General features: G+C 39.2%; 2 protein-coding genes and 1 long non-coding RNA gene across 7 annotated transcripts; 2 read left to right on the forward strand and 1 right to left on the reverse strand.

Moving 5' to 3' along the window:
- Nucleotides 1-722: 722 nt before the first annotated feature.
- On the forward strand, nt 723-11615 carry LOC135105616 (uncharacterized). 3 transcript variants are annotated; one of them, XR_010270922.1, is made up of 4 exons: nt 723-873; nt 6276-6396; nt 8851-9003; nt 10082-11615. It is a non-coding gene; the product is annotated as an uncharacterized LOC135105616 (long non-coding RNA). The 3 variants fall into 3 exon arrangements; XR_010270923.1 differs by lacking the exon at nt 723-873 and adding an exon at nt 960-1152; XR_010270924.1 differs by lacking the exon at nt 723-873 and adding an exon at nt 1514-1659.
- On the reverse strand, nt 9011-22620 carry LOC135105613 (PRA1 family protein 3-like). Its single transcript, XM_064013900.1, has 5 exons — nt 22397-22620; nt 15789-16006; nt 14974-15109; nt 9703-9777; nt 9011-9379 (listed from the first exon to the last, which is right to left on the reverse strand). Exons 1-5 carry the CDS (start codon nt 22582-22584, stop codon nt 9307-9309), a joined length of 690 nt encoding a protein of 229 aa, XP_063869970.1. The 5' UTR covers nt 22585-22620; the 3' UTR covers nt 9011-9306.
- A 473-nt stretch (nt 22621-23093) lies between these two features.
- LOC135105653 (U5 small nuclear ribonucleoprotein TSSC4-like) lies at nt 23094-25643 on the forward strand. 3 transcript variants are annotated; one of them, XM_064014041.1, is made up of 2 exons: nt 23094-23222; nt 24594-25643. In XM_064014041.1, the coding sequence occupies exon 2, from the start codon at nt 24618-24620 to the stop codon at nt 25329-25331; it is 714 nt and encodes a 237-aa protein (XP_063870111.1). In that variant the 5' UTR covers nt 23094-23222; nt 24594-24617; the 3' UTR covers nt 25332-25643. The 3 variants fall into 3 exon arrangements, with proteins under 3 accessions (XP_063870111.1, XP_063870100.1, XP_063870119.1); XM_064014030.1 differs by lacking the exon at nt 23094-23222 and adding an exon at nt 23229-23303; XM_064014049.1 differs by lacking the exon at nt 23094-23222 and adding an exon at nt 23951-24292.
- Nucleotides 25644-26273: the final 630 nt, after the last annotated feature.

The raw sequence follows: 26273 nt of genomic DNA on the forward strand, positions 1-26273 counted from the left end.
AGGCAGGCACAGGAGCGAGACACTCGCACCGTCAGTCAGTCAGTTTCACACGCACTCTACTCGCAAAGACTCAGCTTGCTTTCCTATGTCTCCTTCACACGTCTTGTCACGTCACGGTCTCGGTACTCTCTCCCTGTCTCTCAGTGCCAATGAGTGCCTCAAATCCTGCCTCCCCATGTCATCACCTCTGCCAGGCGACACCTAACTACACTCTAGCTTGCAAGATATGATTACGAATCATGCTGATTATTATTAATACTGCTGATGGTAATTGCTACTTATACTATAGTATATGCAAACACACTCACATAACTACAATTAAATGGTAGCGTATAACAATTATTCCACGGTTAGCTAACCCCTACACACACACACACACACACACACACACTGACAGCCTCACGACTCCAGAGGTCAACCGACAGGCTTATGTCAATTCTCCTTCCATTAGCGCTATAGATAACGGCGCCAGCCTCTGTCAACAATGAGCAGAACAACGCATATGTGTACTCATATGAGGCTATCACACATACACACACACACACACACACACAACATGCTCTTGTGTTCGCCTATAGGGCTGTTACACGCGTTCGTAAGAATATCAAAGATCATAAATGTAAAATAAGAATATATTTTGGGGGGTAGAAAATTCAACATGTTGAAGAAATTTAACTTTTAGTTTAAGGAAATCAAAGAAAACTTGGCAACTTTTATAAGGAATTCGAATTCCCTGCCGTGAAAGCACTGGCGTGGCAGAAAAAGTGTTGGAACATTGTGGAAAGAGTACATGGAACAGTTTCTCTCTCTCTCTCTCTCTCTCTCTCTCTCTCAGCGTAAAGAAGGCTCCCATCATAGCCTGCCATCGTCAAAGTAAGTATTTATCAGATACTCAAATAGTTCTAAGTCCCAGCTGTGTAGAATGTGAGTTACTATGGTCTTGTGGTTCATCACTTGCGGGCAGTTTTTACTGTTCGAACTTTACTGCTTCATCCTTCTCGTCGCCTTGGATGTTGTTATTTCTCCGGCTTTTGGTCTTAAACTGCTCTCTTTCTCGTCTACTGATAGCCGTAGATGTGTTTTTATAGCTTTGGGTATGTGACTGCCTGGAACAACTTGCCTCGGGCAACTAGATTTTGTTGCAGCTTTCAGGTAAGCCTTACACACGACACTTGGTCACGTCTTAGAATATGTGGACTAAGATTTGGCCACAACAGATTAGCACATTTTCTGTACATAAGACACATAGCTGAGTCCCAGCACAGCATACAATACAATACAATACTATAACAAAAACAAAGAAAACCAATCCTTTCGTGAAACTTAAATATCCGTTTCGACTGTCAACCTCCTCATAAATTTGTATAGTCTTCTTTTAAAGCTCACTAATGACTCTGCACTAATAGCCTGACTAATGAATAGTTCATACCAACACGACTTTTTTTTGACATCGGGACAGGCGCACATGCTGTTGCTGGCTGCCACCATCCCATACTTCACCAATGTGCGGCACTAATGTCCACGTGTATTGCCCTTTGCCCAACTTCTCCATATCAAACTGAACTCAGGCAACTAAGATACACGTGGCTTGGCATATTGTCAGAGGCACATCATGTTGCTACTTCCTTGGGAATTGCCCCAAGTTTTCCAGAGAAAAGGGTAAAGTGTAAAAGATTTCATGATGAGGCAGTCGGTGAAAGTGCAATGACAACTAATGAATTCAATGAGGAATCAGTTTTCAGGATTAATATTTTCTCTTGTACTGTAGATTATATAGTCTTATATAGTCACTGACCTGGAACGGAGATTTACGGTGGTTAAAAGCACATGTGACACCTTTACGGCAGTTCTAATGTATGCTTCACTGAGCAAAGGTGAGCTTGAAGATGCCTCAAAATGCCTGGTTAAAAAATATTCTTTAGATCTGTCAAATGAGTTTGTTAACACACTTGAAGAGAATATGTAAGTCAACTTTTCAAAACTGGCTCCTCTGCACTTGCTGAATGAAATATACAGCAAGAAACTGCAGTCAATTTTTTAAGTGTGTGTAGCACTTCACATATTCTGTACATTGCCTGTTACAGTTGCAAAGGCAGAGGACAGCTTTAGAAAACTTTCTTTAATAAAGAACTATAAGAGATTAACCACAGGTCAAGAGCGCTTATCACATTTTGGCACTACTGTCAGTTGAGAATTCACTAGCAAGGCACTTAGACCACAGTTCAATAATCAGCGATTTTACCATGAAAAGGCAAGGAAGGTGAAATTGAAACTGAGATGAGTGTGGTATGGTGTGAGCAAGGGATTGTGTTTCATAGTGTAATATTATTATTATTGGAGATTTATACAAGAATTGATTTAGTATTTTTTGCTGTGGAATTTTGTAAGTTAAGTTAGGATTAAAACTGTAAAATGGTAAGGCAGGTTTAATTTAGGAGATTCTGATAGTAATTAATTTCATTATTAAATGGGTTTTGTATGATTTGAGCTGGTTGTAAGGGAAGCCCTAAGTTGAGTAGTGGGGGCAGTTTTACAGTAAAGGGGAAGTAAATTCCAGTTCATTGCAGTAGTACTCAGTTTTTATTAGACTAGTCTTGAAGGTCAGAGAAGAAACAGTTATTAATTAATTGAAAACACCATTAATTGAATATTATCTTTTCAATTATCCATGATTAAAATACATTTCAGATAAATGAACTTAACATTTTTCTGTCATTTATACTTAAACCTGCACTGCACTCAAGCATTGTTAACTGGAGAAATAGGGCTTTCCAGAAAAATTATGTTTGGCAAAAAAAAAAAAAGCGTCGGGGGGGGGGGGATTCACAAAAGTACTGGGACTCAGAAGGGTGGTGCTTGAGCACTGCATGCGTGGATGAATAAGGCTCCTGTACAGAGTTAGCAGCTGGAGGGGAGGGAGGAGGAAAACTGGCAGAGACAACTCAGAATGCCTAACTTCATAGGAGCTGCTTTAGCTAGAGATGAGATGTGAAGCTTCCAGTTTAGATTATAGGTAAAGGACAGACTGAAGATGTTCAGTGTAGAAAAGGGGGACAGTTGAGTGGCATTGAAGAAGAGGGGATAGTTGTCTGGAAAATTGTGTTTAGTTGATAGATGGAGAAATTGAGCTTTTGAGGCATTGAACAATACTAAGTTTGCTCTGCCCCAATCAGAAATTTTAGAGATTCAAAGTCAATCATTCTGTGGCTTCCCTGCATAAGCTGTCTAATTTCTGAAAGGTTGGACATCTACAAAAAGATGTGGAAAAGTGCAGGATGGTATCATCAGCATAGGAGTGAGTAGGACAAGAAGTTTTGTTTAGATCATTGATGAATAATAGGAAGAGAGGGTGACAAAACATAACCCTGAAGAACACCACTGTTAATAGACTTAGGAGAAGAACAGTGACCATCTACCACAGCAGCAATAGAATGGTCAGAAAGGAAACATAAGATGAAGTTACAGAGAGAAGGATAGAAACTGTAGGAGGGCAGTTTAGAAATCAAAGCTTTGTGGCAGACTCTATCAGAAGCTTTTGATATATTTAAGGTAACAGCAAAAGTTTCACTGAAATCTCTAAAAGATGATAACCAAGAATCAGTAAGGAAATCCAGATCAGTAGAGCAACCCTGATGGAACCCATACTGGTAATCAAATAGAAGGTTGTGAAGTGATAGATGTTTTAAGAATTTTCCCATTAAGGATAGATTGAAAACTTTAGGGAGGCAGGAAATTAAAGCAATAGGATGGTAGTTTTGTTGGGTTAGAGCAGTTACCCTTTTTAGAAACATGTTGAATGTAGGCAAACTTCCAACAAGAAGAAAAGGTAGATGGACAGAGTTGGAAAAGTTTGACTAGGCAAAGTTCAAGCACAGAAGCACAGTTTCAGAAAATAATGGAAGGGACTTCATCAGGTCCATAAGCCTTCTGAGGTTTAAGGCCAGTGAGGGCATGGAAAGCATCACTGCAAAGGATCTTAGTGGGTAGCATGAAGTAGTTGGAATGTGGAGGAGGGGGAGGAACAAACCCTGAATCATCTAAGGTAGAATTTTTAGCAAAGGTTTGGGTGAAGGGTTCAGCTTTTGAGATAGATGAGATGGCAGTGGTGCCATCAGGTTGAAATAAAGGAGGGAAGGATGAAGTATAGTTATTGGAGATGTTTTTGGCGAGCCAGAAATCACGAGGGGAGTTAGATCTTGAAAGATTTTGACATTTTCTATTGATGAAAGAGTTTTTGGCTAGCTGAAGAACAGACTTCGCATGATTCTGGTCAGAAATATAAACTGCATAAGATTCAGGTGATGGAAGGCTCAAGTACCTTTTGTGGGTTGCCTCTTTATCCAAGAACAGGCTGTGTTAAAACAAGTTTTGGAAAGTTTAGTCAAGAGTGGGAAATGTACGCCTCCATGCCAAACACTTATCACCTCTGTTATGCGCTCACCACACACAGAGATGGATCTCTGACATGGAAACAGTAGTCATTCCAAGGAAAATCCTTAGGTCCCCCCAATTAGCGGAGACAAAATGCCAGAGGCACCTCCACTTTAGGGGATCCTGAGGAGGGATTGGATTGATAGCACAAGATACAGATATAAGGTCATGATTGGAGGAGCCCAATAGAGAAGATCAAGTGACAGCATAAGCAGAGGGATTAGAGGTTAGGAAAAGGTTAAGAATGTTGGGCATGTCTTCAAGACGATCAGGAATACAAGTAAGATGTTGCACCAATTGCTTTAGATCATGGAGGATAGCAAAATCAAAGGCTAGTTCTCTAGAATGGTCAGTGAAGGGAGAGGAAAGCCAAAGCTGGTGATGAATGGAGATCTCTGCGAAAAGGTAGAGAGTCGGTATGTTCTCTACTTTGGAAGTTAAATAATCAAAGATTTTTTCATAGTCTGAGCAGAGGTGACAGGTATACAGCACAAAAATTTAGTTTGAGAGTGGTTCTGTAGTTGTGTAGCCAGATGGTGGAAAATTCAGAAGATTGAAGAGCGTGAGCTCAAGAGCAAATTAAGTTGTTGCTCACATAGACGCAACATCCAGCTTTGGATTGAAAATGAGGATAGAGAAAGTAGGAGAGAACAGAGGCTGGGCTACTGTCAGTTGCCTCAGACACGTGCATTTCAGTGAGGAAAAGATGAGGTTTAGCAGAGGAGAGATGGTGTTCTACAGATTGAAAATCAGATTTAAGGCTGCAAATGCTGAAGAAGTTAATGAAGAAAAGTTAATACCAGACACGTGCATTTCAGTGAGGAAAAGATGAGGTTTAACAGAGGAGATATGGTGTTCTACAGATTGAAAATCAGATTTAAGGCTGCAAATGTTGAAGAAGTTAATGAAGAAAAGTCAATACCAGAAGAAGAGCAGTCCATCTTGGGAACATTCCTGGTCCCCTCCCCAGACAGGAACTCCAAGGCTGGTGTAGGAGTCACCATAATAAATTTTAAATTTTGAGTGAAGGGTATCCACGTATGAGGTGCATGTAGAGTTGTGTGAAGGAAGAGTCTTTAGAGGTCAGGCAGTGACTGCCCCCTTGTGTTGTGAGACATAAAAAGAAAGTGAGGTCACAGCTGTGTCATTGGAAAGTTCACAGCACCGCCTGATCCAGTACAAAACCAGTCCAGTACTTGAGACCTCACTGGGAGTAATTATTGTTTCAGCAGGTGTCTACTGCCTCCTCCATAGTTGGTACAGTATAATTTTATATTTAAAATTGTTCTTTTTTTTTTCTATTGTGATTATATTTAAGTTCTGGATTCTGGTTCTGGATTGGATGGGGCTTCTAGCCTATTGCCTGTGCTTAGTGAGTGTGACACTTGCCTGCAGTTCAAAATTTGAATATTCATTGTAAAAATATAGCAAGCTAAGATTCCTTTTATTGTATCTAATTATAATTTCATTAAACATCTTTATTTTATTCTTCTTTTTACAGTGTTAGACAGCTAATAAGTCTGTCACTCTTAGCAGTTGAATATTACACTTTCCCTGGTCATTCTCCTCATAATCATCTCAGCACATAAGTTGAAGGTATTTTTGCTGTTTCCACTGGTCTACTCCCAACATCTGCAGCTCACACTCTTGACTGTAAGGCCTTTCTCTCTCTCGTGGCCACATCACCTCAGCAAGCTCATCAAATCCCTAACTTCACACATTATTAATTTATTATATGTAGAAAAAAAAAAAAAAAAAACGGTCTGACCTGTGCATCTTGGATCTTACACATCTTCCTATTGTAACTTTCAATAATGCATTGATAAATCCTTTATATCTTACAGCACTGATCCACACTGAGCTGCAGAACTAGATCCCTTCACCAGTACTTCCAACCAACCCCCTTCACCAGTACTCCCAACCAGTGTGCCTTTCACCATTACTTCCAACCAGGCCCCTTCACCAGTATGTATACCTTTATTTTTGTATTTATTTATTTATTTTATATATTTTTGTGTTGGTTTGGTAGGTAAATATTACATTTCAAGTACTTCAGATCTTTTAATGTCAAAAACTACCTTTACAGTTTTCAGATGATCTTCAAACACGAGTAGTAGAGGAAAAGAATTCCTTGTTACACAATACTACATACAAAATGCATGTATTTAAAGTCCACTAAACTTTCTTATTCCATTAATGACTAATTATCTCCCACCACAAGTAATAAACATCTCCCACCAAAAGTTCTTCTTACAGTCCTGGATAACATGACAAAAACTGGAGATTGTTATGCTATTACTCAGATCTTTTACTTTTCTTTCTTTTTCTTTTTGATGAGAGTTTGTTTAGAATTATGCAGTAGGTATTTACAGTATCCAGTTGTAGAAAAAAAAATCAGAAGTAATAAGCATAATAATAGTATCCATTCAATACTGCATTTAATCCCTTATTAACTATGGGTACATTTGCAACTTCTTCATGACAACTTTATTGATTAGACATGTCAACATACAATAGAAGTCACACAAGTCAAGCAGCCCGCAATAATTTCACCTTGTTTTCCATTCTCCTTCAATCTTCATTTAAATTCTCTGACCAGCTGTGTCTCCTTATAAAAACTGAAGATTGGTTGTTATGGATCACAGGACAAAATTGTAGGAAAACTAAACACAATGAAAATTACTAATAAGCAAGAGTGTGATGAAAAAGAAATATCCCAGCACACATTACATGAGCTTAAGTGAGAAATGGCACCAAGTGAGGATATATTATGGCATCATATATCACTTTAAATGCATAGGCTAGATCTGATAGCAAATTTATTTTAGCTCCAAAATTTTTCAGACATGCTGTACCAAAAATGCTATCAGTATGAAATAGTATAAGTAAATGTTTTTGTTGGTGCAGGCTCCTGTAGCATTTACTTAGTGACGTATATTGGAACCAAGTATTTATCATCAAGAGGAAGAACAATACCATCATAGACATTACATCATACACTATTTGGTTGGACATTTTAGTTTCATACTGATGTTATCATTCATTGGTAAAATTAAATCAAATTAAATCTTTAAAACCAGCTTCTCTCTCCAGAGATTTATATCAAAGAAGTTGCTTTGTTCATTATGAAGACAAAGAACAAAGAAATCCAACAGTCATGCACTCCCCCCCCCAATCCTAACAGTGCTGAGTAGACATGGTTTCTGTGCAAGGTCATGCACCTGCTACTTTAGTGATTATCCAGTGATGACAGAATACATTTAGTTATTTGGTTATTACTACAAGGGAAGGTATTACAAACATGAGCATATAGTCATCAGTAGTTTACATTTTTCCACATGCCAGTAAATGAAGTGTAAATACCATCCATGGATACAAGCTATTTAGCTCAGATGTATTTTCATTCAGTAATTTCATTAAGCATAGTGCGATGCCCAAAAATAAGATCTTTTGATCATGATATCACATTAAATAACTTTACCCACCCAGTTGATGGCAAACAGTGCAGCATATAAATAAGTTACGTAAGCATAAATTGGAGATGTGGGTTCCCTAGATCTCCCAAATCCACATAGCCCATATGAAATTGATTTATTTGTTATTTCAATTTCACAACCATTTCAATACTTGGTCACAACCATTATAAAGTATTAGTATCTAATCAAGATAATTTCTTATTTTTTATAATTTTTTTTGTAATGTTTATTATAATAAAAAATTAGAAAATTGTAGTATTTTTAGTCTAAAATGCATTTGGCCCTTATCACAGTTATTACACATTACCTTAATGCTCACTGTATTATATTGAAAGCCATCCATCATCACTACCTCACCTCTTAGCTGGGTGACATCATGATCACAAGTTGTTTACCAGATGCCTCACAAGTTTGTAAATTATAAACCCTTATATCATCTATATATCTGTGGAAGTATATTTCAGATCATTTTCACTTACAAGACTGTTTCTTCCCATACTGATAAGTTTTTGCATATTGTAATGCCATTGTAGGAAGTTCTTCCCAAACTGATAAGTTTTTGCATATTGTAATGCCATTGTGGGAAGACTAGTTTGCTGAAGTTTTTACGTTATAATGCCTTTTTAGGAAGACTAGTATGCTGAATACATCAAGGACTGTTATCTCTTATTATATATAGTGAATTTTAATTTAAGAAACCTAATGCCTTAAGGTTGTTAAGGATTTTGATGTCACAATCACAAGTTTGACCACACCTGAAGCCTCTCTCTCCCATTTAGTTTTGGGATATAATTTGATTAATTTTATTTTTCAGGAATGTTTACCATGTAGAAATAAACTAGGGGCACAATTTACACACATACAAGTATGTAGCATGTGTGTCTTTCCTTAGACTAGGTTTTCCTAATGCCAATTATTATAATCCTGTTCTATTCCCTAACAGGTTCAATTGCAATAACAACTCAAGTCACCACCTACACTACAGTGCATTAATATCTCCAATCAAATGTCTTCCTTTGAAAGAATTTTGGACAAGAGGTTAAGAGCTACCTGTTTTGAAGCAAGTCTGACCTATCCTCCAGAAGGTATCATAAAAGTAAGTGGTCAGTGTTTAATGTATTGAAGCACTTAAGTACATGGAAAAAACAGCTGGTCATATCCTACACATACATGTGCAACATTTCTTTATAATTTATTTTGTATATGTTGTACAGTAATGTATCACAATTATTTAAATATTTATAAAAAAAAACAACCATAACCAAACTAAGTTAAACAAATTTTAATGTATGATAGGTGCATTGGTGACAAAAGCAGCATTGATGGATATACAAAGTTTCAAGCACAGCAAAAGCATTGTGAACAAAGAATTGAAGGGAAGTAAGAGTGAAGGTTGTGCCTATTTAAATTTAGTAGGCTTGTCATTCATCAAATCTTTCAGGAGCTTTGCACTGTCACTGTTCATCGTGGACCTAGATGGAGGGGGGGTAAAAAAGAAAAAAAGTGTAAGTCAGTGTTTTGAAATTTATGAGAACAGTGATTATAAGGTTTAAAATTGAGGCATTTCCACTCACTCCATAAGATTATGCATACTTAACTTCCATGCAAAACTCAACAAGGAAAAATGAAAATTACTGATTTTTATCCAAATAGATTAATAACAAAATTAAACACTCAAATAGCTGCTATTAATGCACTACTTGATGACAGGAGCAATAAGATGGATGGAAGTTGCAAGCATAGGAGAGGCAATATGAACAGCGGTGTGAACGTAGAGTGTGGAGCCTGTGCCTACTTCAGCTTTGTAGTCATGTTGTTCATCAGGTCGTCCACGAACTTTGCACTTCCACTGTCAAGAGTCACCTTGGACCTAGAATAGGGAATAAAACAAAACCAAAGAAAGACAAGAATATCAAGCAAAGGAGAGTGTGTGGGAGACAATGTCATGAAATTTGAGAGGGCAGTGTTTATAAGGTGCATATGATATAGTATTAAGGCTCAGCTTTAGTCTTGCTTCCTTGCTAGCCTGTCAGGTGCAACTCCAACCCATGAATTTGCATGCTGCAGTCTTGCAGATATAACCAATGTGTCACAGTGTGCTTAAGTTTAAAGCTTAGGTGAAGAAATCCTCTCAAGATCGAATAACATTCACTTTCAACACTATTTTATTACAGATCGTCTGCTGGAGACAACTACTGTCCCTACCACCATGGCATGATGACTTCTATCAACTGGTACCACCAAACCTATCTGTTAGCCATGCCAACACCACCATAGCATGACCTCTACCAACTGGCACCTGTAGACCAATCTCAAACTTGAGACTCATAAAAACTCGTGTTACTAATATTGCATTTTCTCTCTCTCTCTCTCTCTCTCTCTCTCTCTCTCTCTCTCTCTCTCTCTCTCTCTCTACACCACAGCCAACAGACCTACAGTATGGTACCCACAGTATGTTGTTTATGAACCAGTCACTCTCTCTCTCTCTCTCTCTCTCTCTCTCTCTCTCTCTCTCTCTCTCTCTCTCTCTCTCTCTCTCTCTCTCTCTAAGCTCAGACCCACAGTATGTTTACAAACCACAAAATGCTGGTGCCTCTACCCATATGTGTGTGCTAAGAAATATTCTAGCATGCTTATATGAAAAGTATCAAACTATAAATTTGAAATTCATTCTTCCAAAATTACTTGCAAATTTAACCACAAAAATTTTTTTTTCACCTGCCATGCAACCAATAATGCTGCTTGCTTGTGTGCTGGCTTCCCCCTGCTATACAACCCATTCAGTCCTAGTTTGCAACTGGCTTCAGCTACTTCGGAAACCTCATTGGTGATTGGACAGGGAATTCCAACCCTTATTGCTGGCTGGGCCATGGCTCCATCAGCCTCTCTTGTTTATTAATTTAAATTCTCTTCCCTGTATCTTCCTTATTTCGTACAATACTTCATTTATCACTGAAGAAAAACAATGAAAAAAGTTGAAATCAATGACGAAGGTGAAAATGTTTATATTGCTTGTTGTTCTTTGCTGGTCTTTTTATAAAATCATCATAATGGTTTGAGAATACTAGTTTGTGATAGACAAGGTTCAGAAGATATTGTTCACCTGTCATCAGATTTTAGATATGGTAGAAAGGAAGTGGTATGCAACTTTATCTCTCAAGCTGTTAGTGCAAGACAACACCTGTGTACATGTATTTGTACTCACAATGATGAGCTGGTGCTGTCTTGTGCCTGTGGCTCTGGATAAAAAGCTGCTTACCATTCCTCCTTTCTGACATATCACATATATAGTGGTATCATCATAATTCCATGGGAAAAAAAAAAAAAAAAAAAAAAAGCAAGATGAACCTTTCCAGCTCAGTAATACATATTACAGAAAACAAGAGAGATGCAGGATGAGAAAATTAGACCTGTAGTAAGGAGTGGCCAGCATCTCCAGTGAGCAGAAGACAGACTAGCTGAGCCACAGACCAGTCAGTAACAAGGTACAAGAGCCAGTGTCCAATCAGCAGCAAGGTTACAAAAGCAGCTTAGGATTATAGCCACAACCAAGTACCACATACAATAGAATTTTACAGCAGGAACACTACAACTAATCTGGTAACAGTTTGCATCAGGTGTGTTTGGAGTCAAAGTCAACAGCTTCATGAGGACTGACTTATCTAAGCTCAAACTAATTGCTTTTAACAGTGATCTTGTATAACAAAATTTGAACCAAAAATGTGATGGAACTTGTATACTTAAGTTTCATTTCAGGAAAAAGTATCTTAACTATTAAATAGTTTGGTCATCTCAGTATCACTACTGGTGTTACTAATTTTAGTGCCTATAACTTCATATATCTTTAGAATGATGTTTCAATAGCTATTAATAAATTTATTGTTCAGTGTCAATCCAATGCATGCAATCATTAATATATATTATTTCTAATGTTGCCTGTTTTGTATCTTGATATCTTATACTGGCCAAACCCATTATATGATAGGAAGACAGATCTACATTACCATTCTGTAAACCCTCCATATCTTGCCACATGACCTACATTACCACTTTTAAACATTCAAGCTGTCCCTTAATATTTATTAGTGACATCCAAGCCTGCACATGCCAAGCTAGTTCAAGTTTTCACTTCTTTTGAGAAATTAACAATGTAATTTAGTCAGAAAGACAAAAAAAATTCGTACTCAATGCTGTAGCAAGGTCACTTAAGCTCAATGTAATTTAATTTATAACCTCACAGACTCTTCCACTGAAACCTCTCTAGTGCACACACATTATTATATGCAAGTCATACCTGCTGCATTCATAAGGTGAGTATTTTCAAGGTAAATCAACCTTTGGATAGTAGTTTTGATTGACATGGCTACATATATTAAATCAAACCTGTAGTTCAGGGGTTATTAGCTTTATGAAGCTGCATCACTTAAGTAGGTTACCTAATTTTCTCACATAAGGTGCTACAGATTTTACAATCCACAAAAAGAAGAAAAGGCTCTACAGTGAGTAAGCCATGTGTAATGATAAGGCCACTATGCATGTAAAAATATAAGAATAGGTCATGCATTTCAAGTAAAGTGTCTTAACTACAAAATTAGGTGTTTAACTCATACTGACCAGCTTATAAAAATAAACATCTATCAGATTTTACTTACGGGTGACTAAGTGGAGTAGTGTGCTTTGATCGCAGAATACAAATCCAGGAGCAAAGCCTACAGTCACTGTGTAGACTCCACATTACATTAATAACTAACAATACAACATGTAACCAAAGCCAAATGATAGTGACAAAGTGTTCACAGCAGCCCAAGGCCATGTCCCACCTATCCAAATCACTAGTGACCAAAATGTACAATTAGCATCATGATGAAAAACGAGTTAAAATATCCTATTAATACAACAAATGACTTCTTTGAAAGTTATCCAATGAAATATCATTCTTGGAAAACTCAGTATGAAGGATGACTATACTTGATGTTACTGACTGTGGTCCTTTAATTTTGCCACCTAAGGATATGCAGACATGGTAAAGCAGTCACTGCATGACACTCACCTGCTGATTCATCTCAGCATAGTGGCTTTCCTTTAAAACAAAGTAAAATCACTATGTTCCTACCAAAACCTTTACTTACTTTTAAGACACCGAAATAATTATTCTGGTTGAAAAATACATGTTACATCTGCTTCACATTTCAAATTAGGTCAGGTATCATGCAGTGACAGTATTACCATATTTGCATGTCCTCAGGTGCCAAATTATTATTACTAACTACGATGACATTTTAACATGACTTCGAAGCTGAACATTTGTGGTGATCTTAAATTAACTACTTACATTTAGACAAGACTAAAGTTTTACGCAAATTCACTAAAATGACAGGTTTCTATACTTCATAGCTCTAGCACAATCCTAATCCTTTCTTTGAGACTCCCTCATACTCATTGCAACCAGTTCCAAACTTGATCATAAATATTTATGGCTGAATAATGAATGGATAGGTGGAGGACTTTCATGTTCCAATATGCCAGTGACTAATAGCCACTTAATCAAAAGCTTTCCCAAAAATTTCACTAAGATTTAAGTGCTGATTCAGATCCCTTGCAATTTAAGAAGCATGGCAAACAAAAAGTCCTTTACAGATTGAGTGCTAAGCTAACCATAAACATTCGAGCTACATAGAGTCTGCCTCACAAAGGGTACAGATGTAAAAGGGTTCTCACATCTTATCAGGAATCAGATGCACATGTACTTAATCCCCAGCACTTAATGACCTTCTATATGGCTATTCAGGACTAACCATGACACTGTGCAGGTCAGGTGACTCGATAGGAAAGGAAAAGATGTGTGTGTGTGTGTGTGTGTGTTGGTACTGCATACGCAGAGCCTCAGATAAAATTATGGCCAACATTTTTCTTTAACATATCCATGGTTTCTTACTATGTTGTGGAACTACATGTGTCTCTCACATTACTAAATAAAATGTTTGTAGCAATATTCCTACCCAGCATATTAAAATCTACAGACTAAAAGTACCTTGTCTTGTCATTGTTCATCCTTACTTTGTCACTAATCTACACATGAGCATAAGTTGCTTTGGATATGCTACGGCTCCATGCTGCTTGCTGGAGTGCGGCCCTAACCACAACCACCTCAACAGGAAGGCAGGGAACATCTGCCAAATCAGTAAAAAGTATGTACCATAACTCTAAGCAGAACTAAATTAACTACTAACCATAATTCTAGCTAAAGACAACCTTCTTAGCACTAACAAACAGATCACTTGACACTTCCAGGTACAAGGTTCCTCGTGACAGTTCTGCCGTCATCAACCACACCAGTCCTGTTAGTTTCAGCTTACAGGTCATCATAACACGTCTCAAAACCTAAGAGCTTATGACATCACATTTACTGCTAATGAGGACTGTCATTCTTTTTTTTCTTTTTGTAAGAAATCAACAATCAACAAAAGAAAACTTTTCCTGAATCCAAAAATTACTACTTTTTTCAACATCAAAATAGGACAGTGAAGTTATGTAAAGCTAATACATGTATAATTGTGTTTAAATAAATTAAAAGCTTCTCAAGAAATTCACATCATTTACAATATCAAAGACTTTTCCTAAAGTTATCACTTGAGACTGCTACATATAGAGTTCCCATTAGTAAAGTGAAAAGTATTTAAAATTCTATTCCTTGTGTTTCCTTATTCCCTACAAGTAGGAGACTACAACCACCTCTAAAGATTTTCATCACTAATTTACATTTACGAACATTAAATTCAGTATGTGCGCTGTAAAGATAACTAGTTACTGCATCCTTGTGCTCTACAGTTGGCTGAATTACTCCAGCTGCTCAAAGCATAACATCCTGATATGAAAATTAAGAGTTATTGAGACTGAAAATGCTTAAGAGATATCAAACAAATTTTACAGGATAGAAGCCTTAGAAAATGAGAGAGAGAGAGAGAGAGAGAGAGAGAGAGAGAGAGAGAGAGAGAGAGAGAGAGAGAGAGAGAGAGAGAGAGAGAGAGAGAGAGAGAGAGAGAGGATGGCTAAGGTAGGTGCCTACGTGAAGAAATCTTGTTCCAGGCCAAGAGTGTCTAGGATGACTCCCATGGGGGTCTTCTTCATTCCCAGGTATTCTACTTTATTCATCAGCTTGTTCTTCAGATTGCGTAGCCTCATCGATGCATGAAGGAAGATCACTAAAAAGCAAAGCTCTGCATTAAATACTGCCCTTACCTCAAAGTTGTATAAATTTTGCTAAAATAGTAAGTGGTACATCACTTTTTATCTCCCTACATACAGGGTGTCCCAAGAGTTAAGGTATATACTTCAGGATCTGATAGTTCAGGTAATTCTGTCAAAAATACTCCATACACATATGCTGTGTTTGCTTTATTTTGCAAGAAATTAATAAGCAAGTTGTGTGTTGTGGGAACCACTTGCCTGGGTGGGCTTCCTCTTCCTTCCTTCCCTCCTCAACTCACTAGATACTTGAGAGGCACTGTGTGGCATTAATGCCACGCAGCGCCACTTGAGTACCTAGTGAGCCAAGAAGGGAAGAAAGGAGGAGCAGGCCCATCCAGATGAGTGGTTCCCACAACACACAACTTACACATTAATTTCTCACAAAATAAAGCAAAACACAGTATATGTGTATAGTGTACTTTCAACTTAGAATTACTTGAACTATCAAATCCCAAAGTATGTACCTTAACTTGTAGGACACACTGTACATGCCAAGTTGACATGTGTTAAGGGATACAGCAGACACTAGGCACTACATGAACATCCATTCATGATTACAATTCATGTGCATAGGTGAAGGTTACCTGAATGAATACCTGCAGCCTGCCAGTGATGTTTGTCACACTCACTCACCGGTGATGGGCAACAAGATACCCATGAGGAACACCACCACAGAGCCAAGTAGGTACACCACAAAGTAGGCTCCCAACACCACTGCCAGCAGGGACAGCACAGGGTGGTTCTTCTTAAACTCAGCTGCTGGTTGCTTGCTGTTGGTCATGTAGTAGAAGAGACCGAAGGCAAGACCCACTGCTGTCATGCCACAGAACATCTTGGTGGGATGAATCACTCTGTACAGGGACAGTGTTGTGTTAGGACAGTCAAGACCAACCAAAAATCACTCAGGCCTTCATTACTTATGGTCCAACTGGTAACAAGTCAGAAATACCATAGGTACTACTGTGCCAATTCTGACACAGGTTCAATCCCTAGAGAAGGGTATCTCTAATAATGAATGTATCCCATCTATGTTATGCTCTCACTTAGGCCACCATGGATACTGATAAAATCATCTGGAAGCAGGATAAATCTTAAGCCATGAGACTTTCACCAAGATCAGAAATTGAATCAAGTAAACAAAATAGAGATGCTGGAACCATAATAATCCCAAGGTCAGTTTTTAGGGCCCCTTACATTTTTCAATAAATTTCTCAGTGTTTCTATGATGTTCCACAGCTGGGCATCACATTAAGGCTGGCACACACACACAATGAATAAAGGCTCACTCTCCTACACAGCTGCTCATGTCACATCCAGTCAGGATGTAAGAATTTTTCCTTGTCTACATAATTTTGTAAATATATTTGTTATAGAGCTTTGGAGTTTCTTAACTGCTGAATGCACACAAGTTTTAGTAAACACTCAGACTACAACCAAAGTTTTATATATATCACAATATTTATACAAAGCTCTGTGAGGTCAACATGGAACACTATCCAGCACTTTCACCTGCAGCACATAAACTGAACAAAAATTTCCTTGAGCCTTAACCAAAATGGGAACCAATAAGCAAAATGTATGAGGGCAAGAGAACAATGAATCATCCTACAATTTCCCTTCTTGTGTAAAGTTCAGGATGTGTAAATAACAGAATCTGTCTCTGAGTGAAGAGTGGCTGCATTCATACTGAGAAAATAACTGAAGGCTATGTGCCTGTTGCTAATTAATTTGTGTACAGGAGATTATAAATCCATTTTTGCTTACTTTGTATAATGCTTATATATCAAAGGTCAATGTATGGGAATGAATCACTGCAGTTTTACTTTGTCATAAGAGAAACCCTGAAAACACATACAAAGCAGCACTTAAGGAGATAAATTTATCCATTAGGTATTGCCACTGCTGCCAAGAATTTCTGATATTCTTAGAAATAGTAACATGACCTTCTAATATCAATACAACACTGTCCCATAATGAAGAGAGAAAACAACATGGATCTCTACAGAGAATTTTTACACACAGGTAAGGGTAATGAATAATGAAATCTCACAGAAAATAATAACAAATAATATATATAAGGAAGCATTACATAAATGACAAACACTTGCTATATAACCTTGCAGTCACAAACAACAGCAACAAGGAAGAAGGTATGCTGTGGAGGCATGCAAGAGGCTGACTGGGGAAGTATGCATAGAGATACATACACCCATAAAATGCATAAAATTTATTCTTCGGTCTCAGGGACACAAATTCGAGTCTTGTCAGAAGCTGGCCATTCTTCATGCCATCACTGAATCACCAAAGAACACCCACATGCTTCCTATCAACTCTATCTTCAACAGCAACTGGAGACAGCATGAGCCTCTGCAAAGGCACTAAAAAATCTGCCTGTGCCAACTATCAGGGGCTCAATAAAGACTCTACAAAAATTAAGAGGCCAGCCATCTTGGCCTCCAAAAACTCATATAAATAAGATTCTAGTGATACTTCACTTGGAGAACAATTCTTTCAAAGCCCCAAGCCTGCTTCATACAACCCCATTGTTGCAGTGCCTTGCATCAATCAACCAATCAGTCTTCAAAAGCCTGGCCCAATAAAGTAATGGATTCAGATAAGCAGTGAGACAGTGTTGATGGACAGAAATACTATTAGTATTATCTGACACTATCACAAAAAGATAAGGAGTGGGAGGTAAGTCTGATACAGGATGGGAGACTCAGATCTTTCTCGGTCATTCTATCCATATTCTTAGTTCACGTTGGTGTGCTTGGCTCATAATGGCAAAAATCTAATATACTCTTCTGTACCTAGAATAAATGCACTAAAATAGTGTTCCCAATTCTTTTCTGGTTTGGTAAAAATATGAAAAATGCATTACCATGCAATGCCAAAAACAAATATTCTGGGCATTATTCAGATATTGGGTGCCTAACTCAAAGATCATAAAGCTGCATCCTTGTCTCACAATGACAGAGCTGTGGAAGGCATCCCACCCTTTCCTCTTTCATCTGCAATACTTCACCACAACCCCACACACAGCTAATATGCCAAAGCTCCTTACTGATCATATATTCCTGAAACCCTGAAAAGAACACTTAATTACTCTCATTCTAATACCTCAGCACCTAACAGCATGTTGTTTAGACTCTTCTCCTTTTGCCATTTCCCTTAGAGCAGGGATGTGTAACCTTTTCATTTGAAGGACCACTAGTCAAGAATCATATGTAATGGAGGGCTGCACATCAGGGTGCTTACCAACCCTTTGAAACTTGTCTCTGTACAGCAAGGCCATTGGAGCTAACTGATAGTCTGAAAATGTATAACTAAACCCTAATTACTTAAATTTCTAATATGTTTAAGCTGACATTAGGAATTTAAGTAATTAGGGTCTAGTTCTATATTTTCAGATTAGCAGTTGGCTCCATTGGCCCTGCTGTAAGATATCTGGTCTCAGAGGGTTGGGCCACACTGTACTATATTTAGTTTTGAAGGTTCGGGTCGCACTGGAAGATCATGAGGGCCGCACATACCCCCTAGGGCCACAGATTGCATGGGGCTGCCTTAGAGTCAGGGATTGGTGCCATGTATCAGTCTCCTCCGTCACTCCCATACTTTGCAGTTGTTTAGACTATAGTGTCTTGTGTATCTGGGCCACTTGCTGCCTAATAACCCATGAACTCCTGGGCTAGGTGGTCCTGACAGGCAAAAACCAGATGAGAAGTGAATCTTCAGGTAATATTAGTATTTATGGTATCAGTTGGGGTGTTTGCCCAATAACTGTGTGCTCTACCAATCAAAAGTGTTGTGTATTAAGATCATCACTGAATTAAAACCACAATTAGTTGTGACCAACAGGTCATAAGTCAGCCTCTGCAATAATTACTGTACATACCATATTATGATTGACACTTTGATGAGCTGTTAAGTGAGAGTGACTAGGAATATATGCTGGAAAACAACAGTGAAGCAAGTTTTAGTGATGACACGAGTGAGGAGGAGGAGGAGGAGGAGGAGGTGCAGCATTTACTAAATCCCTCCTATTGTTCTCCGAAACTGTGCCTCCGTGCTTGCACTTTCCCTAGTCAAACTCTTTCTGCTCTGTCTGTCAACATCTACCTTTCCTTCTTGCTGGAAGTTTGCCTACATTCAACCTGTTCCTAAAAAGGGTGACCATTCTAATCCCTCAAACTACCATCCTATTGCTTTAATTTCCTGCCTATCTAAAGTTTTTGAATCTATCCTCAACAGGAAGATTCTTAAACATCTATCTCTTCACAACCTTCTATCTGATCGCCAGTATGGGTTCCGTCAAGGCTGCTCTACTGGTGATCTTCTGGCTTTCCTTACTGAGTCTTGCTCATCCTCTTTTAGAGATTTTGGTGAAACGTTTGCTGTTGCCTTGGACATATCAAAAGCTTTTGATAGAGTCTGGCACAAAGCTTTGATTTCCAAACTACCCTCCTCTGGTTTCTATCCTTCTCTCTGTAACTTCATCTCAAGTTTCCTTTCTGACCGTTCTATTGCTGCTGTGGTAGATGGTCACTGTTCTTCTCCTAAATCTATTAACAGTGGTGTTCCTCAGGGTTCTGTCCTGTCACCCACTCTCTTCTTATTATTCATTAATGATCTTCTAAACCAAACTTCTTGTCCTATCCATTCCTATGCTGATGATACCACCCTGCACTTTTCCACGTCTTTTCATAGACGTCCAACCCTTCAGGAGGTAAACATATCACGCAGGGAAGCCACAGAACGCTTGACTTCTGATCTTTCTAAAATTTCTGATTGGGGCAGAGCAAACTTGGTATTGTTCAATGCCTCAAAAACTCAATTCCTCCATCTATCAACTCGACACAACCTTCCAGACAACTAACCCCTCTTCTTCAATGACACTCAACTGTCCCCCTCTTCTACATTGAACATCCTCGGTCTGTCCTTTACTTATAATCTGAACTGGAAACTTCACATCTCATCTCTAGCTAAAACAGCTTCTATGAAGTTAGGCATTCTGAAACGTCTCCGCCAGTTTTTCTCACCCCCCCAGCTGCTAACTCTGTACAAGAGCCTCATCCGTCCATGTATGGAGTACGCTTCACATGTCTGGGGGGTTCCACTCATACTGCTCTTCTAGACAGGGTGGAATCAAAAGCTTTTTGTCTCATCAACTCCTCTCCTCTAACTGACTGTCTTCAGCCTCTCTCTCACCGCCGAAATGTTGCATATCTAGCTGTCTTCTACCGCTATTTTCATGCTAACTGCTCTTCTGATCTTGCTAACTGCATGCCTCCCCTCCTTCCGCGGCCTCGCTGTACAAGACTTTCTTCTTTCTCTCACCCCTATTCTGTCCACCTCTCTAACGCAAGAGTTAACCAGTATTCTCAATCATTCATCCCTTTCTCTGGTAAACTCTGGAACTCCCTGCCTGCTTCTGTATTTCCAGCTTCCTATGACTTGAATTCCTTCAAGAGGGAGGTTTCAAGACACTTATTCATCAATTTTTGACCACTGCTTTGACCCTTTTATGGGACTGGCATTTCAGTGGGCATATTTTTTTATTGGATTTTTGTTGCCCTTGGCCAGTGTCCTTCCTACATAAAAAAAAAATAAAAAATAAATAAATAAATAAAATAAAAAGAGTTGATCATGGTCATAGTTGTAAAGTCAGTCATTCATAAACTGGATAGGTCATAGTATTAACTAGTAAGCAGTGAAGTAGTCTAGATTTGAAAAGAAGCAGGGACAGAGTGTCAACTACTGTCACAGGGAGCAAGTTCCAATTAGAGATTATTTGGGAGAAGCAGCATTGTCTATGAGTCTCCGTGTTGGAGTGTGTGGGAAAATTTAATATCTGTGGCTTGCAGTAGCAGGATGTGGAGACAGCAAAAACTACTGATACTTTTGACAACCCATGGAAAATCTTGCAGCACACAATCAAATCAGTTCTTAAGTCTTCCCATAATAAAGTGCTTTTTTAGAATCTTATGTCTGTCAGGATAAAATACAAATAAATAGGCTAAATATTTGCTTTGTTCATCTGTGTTGCACTGTTTCTAATCAGTGAAACCCAAGTTCCCAGGGTAACAAAATCAATTATGGGTGTAATATCTGATACTGATAAAGAGTACATGATGAGCAATTTACAGTAGCTTTCAATTCATCTCATGAAGAACACAAACTAAAGAAAGACATTGGCTAATATTCAGAAACACTGCTCTCTTGTCAGGGCTGTTTTCTAAGGCCATAGAGATGATTAGCTGGATTCTTAAGTTTTCTCCTGTTAATAATGATGAAATTGTTAACCTGTCAATAGAACCATAAAAACCCATGTCACTTCACCAGGACTATTTTCAAAGGCCACAGAGATAATTAGCCAGATTCTCAAGATTGTTCTACCTTATAATAATGTAGAAATCTCGTTTGTCACTAGAGCCATAAGGAATCATCCTTAAAAACCAGTGTCACTTTAGCTGCAGCCTTAAGAAAGCAGCAGAGGTGCGGGGCTGATGTATTTCATAATATGGTGGGTGCGTGGGTCAAGGTCACCGCGGCCAAGGCACATGACACGTGACACCCGCCGGGGGACAAGGCTGAGGTGGCGACGAGATGTAATTGCATCCATTAGTTTACCACACCCACCCGTGACTCACGCCGCCCACGCCTCTACACACCACCCACGCACCCACGTCCCTTCCCACAAGGCCCACACCCGCCCATACACCACCAGCCACGCCCACTCACCACCAAGAACCCACACAAGGCCCATGCCCCCTCACACCACCCATGACCCACACATCGCCCACGCCTCCTCACATCACACAGCCCCCACGTCCCTTCCCACAATTCCCACACCCAGTAACGCCCACTCACCACCAAGAACCCACACACGGCCCACGCCCCCTCACACCACCCATGACCAATACATCGCCCACGCAGCCTCACATCACACAGCCCCCATGTCCCTTCCCACAATTCCCACACCCGCCCACACACCACCAGCCACGCCCACTCACCACCAAGAACCCACACACGGCCCACGCCCCCTCAAACCACCCATGACCCACACACATCGCCCACGCCTCCTCACACCACACAGCCCCCACGTACCCTTCCACAATACCCACGGGCACTCATACACCCCCTGCCAGGCCGCCACACCCCCATCCCGCCCAGCGCCGTCCACTCCTGCAACTGTCAGAGTGAATTAGGGTGAAGAGAACAGTAAATAGGAGGCGCCTCACCCCACCACGGCGAAGATGACAAGGTAGGTGAGGAAGTAGTTGGTCTGATAGTAGAGCAAGTTCTGTATCACCCTGTTGGCCCATTTGTCCGGGTCCTTTAGGTTGGGGATCTGGAACCTGGCAGACTCCATCAGGAAATCGTCCAGGCTGCGGAGAGGCGCCACCGACAAACCGTCTCCTTCCGCCATCTTGGATACACTGGGTAGCTGGCAGCTGCAGTCTGCAGCGCTCTACCTTTGCTGCGCTGTATCTCATTTTGTTGACATGATCTGCTTGCTAAAAAAAAAAAAGTCAATCTTTCTAACTAAATATACGAAATTAGTGGAATAATTATAATTAACTTATTTTTTTATCTTTTTTACGTAATATGTTGTTTGACATGTGATCTGCTGGTTCCCAAAACCCTTCATAGCACGCCACCCATATCAAAAGGACACCAAAGTATAAATAAACATGTTTATAATATCAGCTGGAAACCCCGACAATGCCTTGCTAACGCGTCCCTGTACGTTCATTACGCATTATTCGATACAGATTTGAAATACTTTGAATACACAACATGCATTCACGCATGTAAATTAGTAGAATAATTATAAATAATTCATCTTTATTTCCTTTAAGTATTACTTTGTTTGTTATACTATTATGCATGCTTCACATTTCACAAGGATTTTTTTTTTATTTCATTCTTGTTTTTAATCATGTGGTAGAGCATATTAAATTTTCCATAGATAAACATGCTAATCCAAGGGAATAATTTACGTGCTTAGCATGTAAACAAGAAATATATGTTAGTTTCGTATCCCTCCGACCACCCGCCACCTTGGTAATATTATCATTATTCTTTACGTCTATTTATTCCATGGTACTGTTCCTTTCTCAGTCATTTTTCATTCCTAGAGACAAGGTGACTGAAGGACTACATATGTTATCGGCGTTACCCATTAACTGTTGCTGGAAATGCTCTTGATTGGATGTTACAGATTGGTAAATGTAGCACGTCATAGATTGATAAGTAAAATCGTTTGTCTTGGCCATCGTATCTGAGTGTCCTGCCATCATATGAACTCCTCGCCTAGTGTTCGGTAGCGCAGGCTTTTGCCACCTGCCATAATTCTCTCTCTCTCTCTCTCTCTCTCTCTCTCTCTCTCTCTCTCTCTCTCTCTCTCTCTCTCTCTCTCTCTCTCTCTCTCTCTCTCTCTCATGTACAACAATTAATTATATTTTAGGAACTCAAAACATCCGATAAGAATCTGTGTAGTAAGCTATGGGTTGGTGGAGTGGAACCAGAACTAATGAAATAGAAATTGAAACATGGAAGGGTACTAAAATAGTCCCTGCCAACCACTGCAGTCCACATCAGAATTTTTAAAACTTGCCATATTCACTCCTTGAAAACAGCATGTAAAGAGGAGTTAAACCTTAAGCCTTGAGAGCCACAGCCGACTGGGGAATCGAACATTTGAAAGAACACAAAGATGGTGGTGTTGATGGCAGGTCAGGACATGATAATTGTCAGGTCCAAAGGTAATTTTTGGGGCATATGTACTCCTAATCTGTATATTTCTTCAGTAACTTTTTTCTTTCCTCTTTCTCCCTAAAGGTCCATCATTCAGCTAATTTCAAATGCTAAAAAAATAGAAGTGCTGCATATGTACAGTAAATGACATCCTCTATCCTGACATTCCTCAATTCACCTGGTTAACTTCACACATATAAATATTGTCTCATCATACCAGGAAGGTAATAGGAGCAGGGGAGGAAAGTAGTAATATTTCAGCTACCTGCATCCATTGTGGCTCTGGTCTGCTGGTCTGATCTGGTCTGCTGTTATGAGAGTCTTATGTGATAACTAGAGAGATTCTTGGATATCAGTTAGGAGACTACAGTTGCAAGGTAGGAGAATGTATGGTTGAATATTACCTTCCTCATCATATAAAACAAAATAAAATATAAGATTTGAAGAGTTGATTGGTGATCAGTGACATTGGTTCTGTATATTGAAGGCAGCCATTGCAGAAACCAAGATACGGAGGTTCACATTTAGCATATTGTGCATACATAGTGTAGTCTTGAATACTGTTATCATCTTCCACACCTAGCAGATGATGGCAGTATATGTTATGTACCTTTCTCATTTTATGATTTCTTTTTTTGTATTTTACTGTCACAAACTAGAAGATTCCTCCAATTCTAGTTGCACTGCCCAGAGGATCCCACCATGTCATCATTCAAATTGAAGTCTGGTGATACGGAATTCAACACTCGGGTGGATGCACTCTTCTCCTCCCTCCAGACAGCGGCTAAGGACCTTGAGCCACAGTTGAAACGGAAGCATGAAGAGGAGGCTGAACAGGAGGAGGAGGAGGAGGAGGAGACAGAGGACAGCAGAGAGAAGCAGCCCTTCAGACGGCCACAGGGACGTCCCCCACTGTGGCGAGGGCGTGGGGGTGGCAGGGGTAGAGGAAGAGGAGGACCAAGGAATAGTACACCAGACTACATAAAGAATCCACAGAAGTGGACCCGGTACAACATGCATGACACTCATGTGCTGAGCGACTCGGAGAATAAACGGGAGGGGCTGAGGCTGCTGGCTGATCTGGAGGCAAGGACTGACAAGGACAAGGCTGTAGCAGACCAGGACATGGATACTGAGGAAGATTCATGTCCCAAGATCATCTTCAAAAAACCATCTGTTTCCTCTTCTATTGAGCCTAAGTATTCCAAGCCAGCAGAAGATAAGAAGGAGGAGGAGGTTATGGAAATGCTCAACACAGAATTGGGAAGTTCAAAGAAATTTGTAATGCCAGAGTATGTGGTTGGCAAGAAAAAGCCAAAATCAAAGGGAAAGCTAGCCAGTGAAGATAAAGTTGCCAATGAAAGGGAGAAAAAAGAAGTCAAACTGAGTTACTTGATGTTTGAGGAAGAAGATTAACCTCTTGGATATGGTTCATAATTTGTATTTTTATTTATTTTTTTATTTATTTATTTTTTTTTTTTTTTAATTAACAGCATTGATTTTAACTTACCAAGGACCATCATGATTTATCAGTTGGATCAAGTTCTAGTTTAAAAAAAGTATGCACTCACCTTTCCTGCTACAATTATAATCAAGTGCAATGCACAGCTGTGAAAAAAAATTCCTGTATGTTTGTGTGTGTGTGTGTGTGTGTGTGTGTGTTGTCATCTTTGTGCAGTTACAGATTTCATTGAATCCTTTTGAAAGCTAAATAAATAATTAAATTATTTATCTATATTAATTTGACATCCCCACAAAGGTCATTAGCCAGTTACTATTAGGTTACTGTTAGTGTAACAATGAAAAAAAAATAATGATTATGAGTGGTCATAAACTATATATAACTTAATCATATCTTATGTAATTAAGTTACTATTAATCTATCACTATACCAAGCTGGCAATCTCACACAGGGGTGGCCCAGAAAAGGCACCACACACTAATGCACACACATTGACACTTGGCCCCATCAGTCCTTGGTGGAAAGGGACAGTCTCACAGTCTTGTGGCCCATCATACTACACCCCAGGAGTCCAGGCACAAACAGCTGGCCACACATCCACAGCAAGGCCTAACAGCATGCAGTGGTTTACCTCTCTTGTAATGAGACATTCCCTATCCTGCACCTACTCTGGACTCGGAATTAAGTTATAGTTAATGATAATCCAGAATCAATCTCAGATCATTCTTTTCCTTGATTACAGCATAACATTTTAACCAAAGGCATAACAATCTAATTGTTGATTAAAGTGTTTTCTGCTTTTCCAAATACAATTTTGTCACTCAGTCTGACATGGTAAGAGTCAACGTGCTATACTGTATATCTGTCACCTATAAAGTCATTATTCATGTATATTT

Source organism: Scylla paramamosain, chromosome 1 (assembly GCF_035594125.1).
Source record: "Scylla paramamosain isolate STU-SP2022 chromosome 1, ASM3559412v1, whole genome shotgun sequence".
Taxonomy (NCBI): domain Eukaryota; kingdom Metazoa; phylum Arthropoda; class Malacostraca; order Decapoda; family Portunidae; genus Scylla; species Scylla paramamosain.

What these genes read in the sequence shown, in the direction of transcription:
- LOC135105613 (XM_064013900.1), bottom strand. Translation starts at nt 22,584, where the DNA reads ATGGCGGAAGGAGACGGTTTGTCGGTGGCGCCTCTCCGCAGCCTGGAC. An exon ending in CTGGAACAAGATTTCTTCAC is followed by an intron (nt 9,778 to 14,973) that starts GTAGGCACCTAC and finishes TCCCTATTCTAG; the next exon opens with GTCCAAGGTGACTCTTGACA. An exon ending in AACATGACTACAAAGCTGAA is followed by an intron (nt 9,380 to 9,702) that starts GTAGGCACAGGC and finishes CCCTCCATCTAG; the next exon opens with GTCCACGATGAACAGTGACA.
- LOC135105653 (XM_064014030.1), top strand. Translation starts at nt 23,259, where the DNA reads ATGGTACTGTTCCTTTCTCAGTCATTTTTCATTCCTAGAGACAAG. An exon ending in TTTTCATTCCTAGAGACAAG is followed by an intron (nt 23,304 to 24,593) that starts GTGACTGAAGGA and finishes CTCCAATTCTAG; the next exon opens with TTGCACTGCCCAGAGGATCC.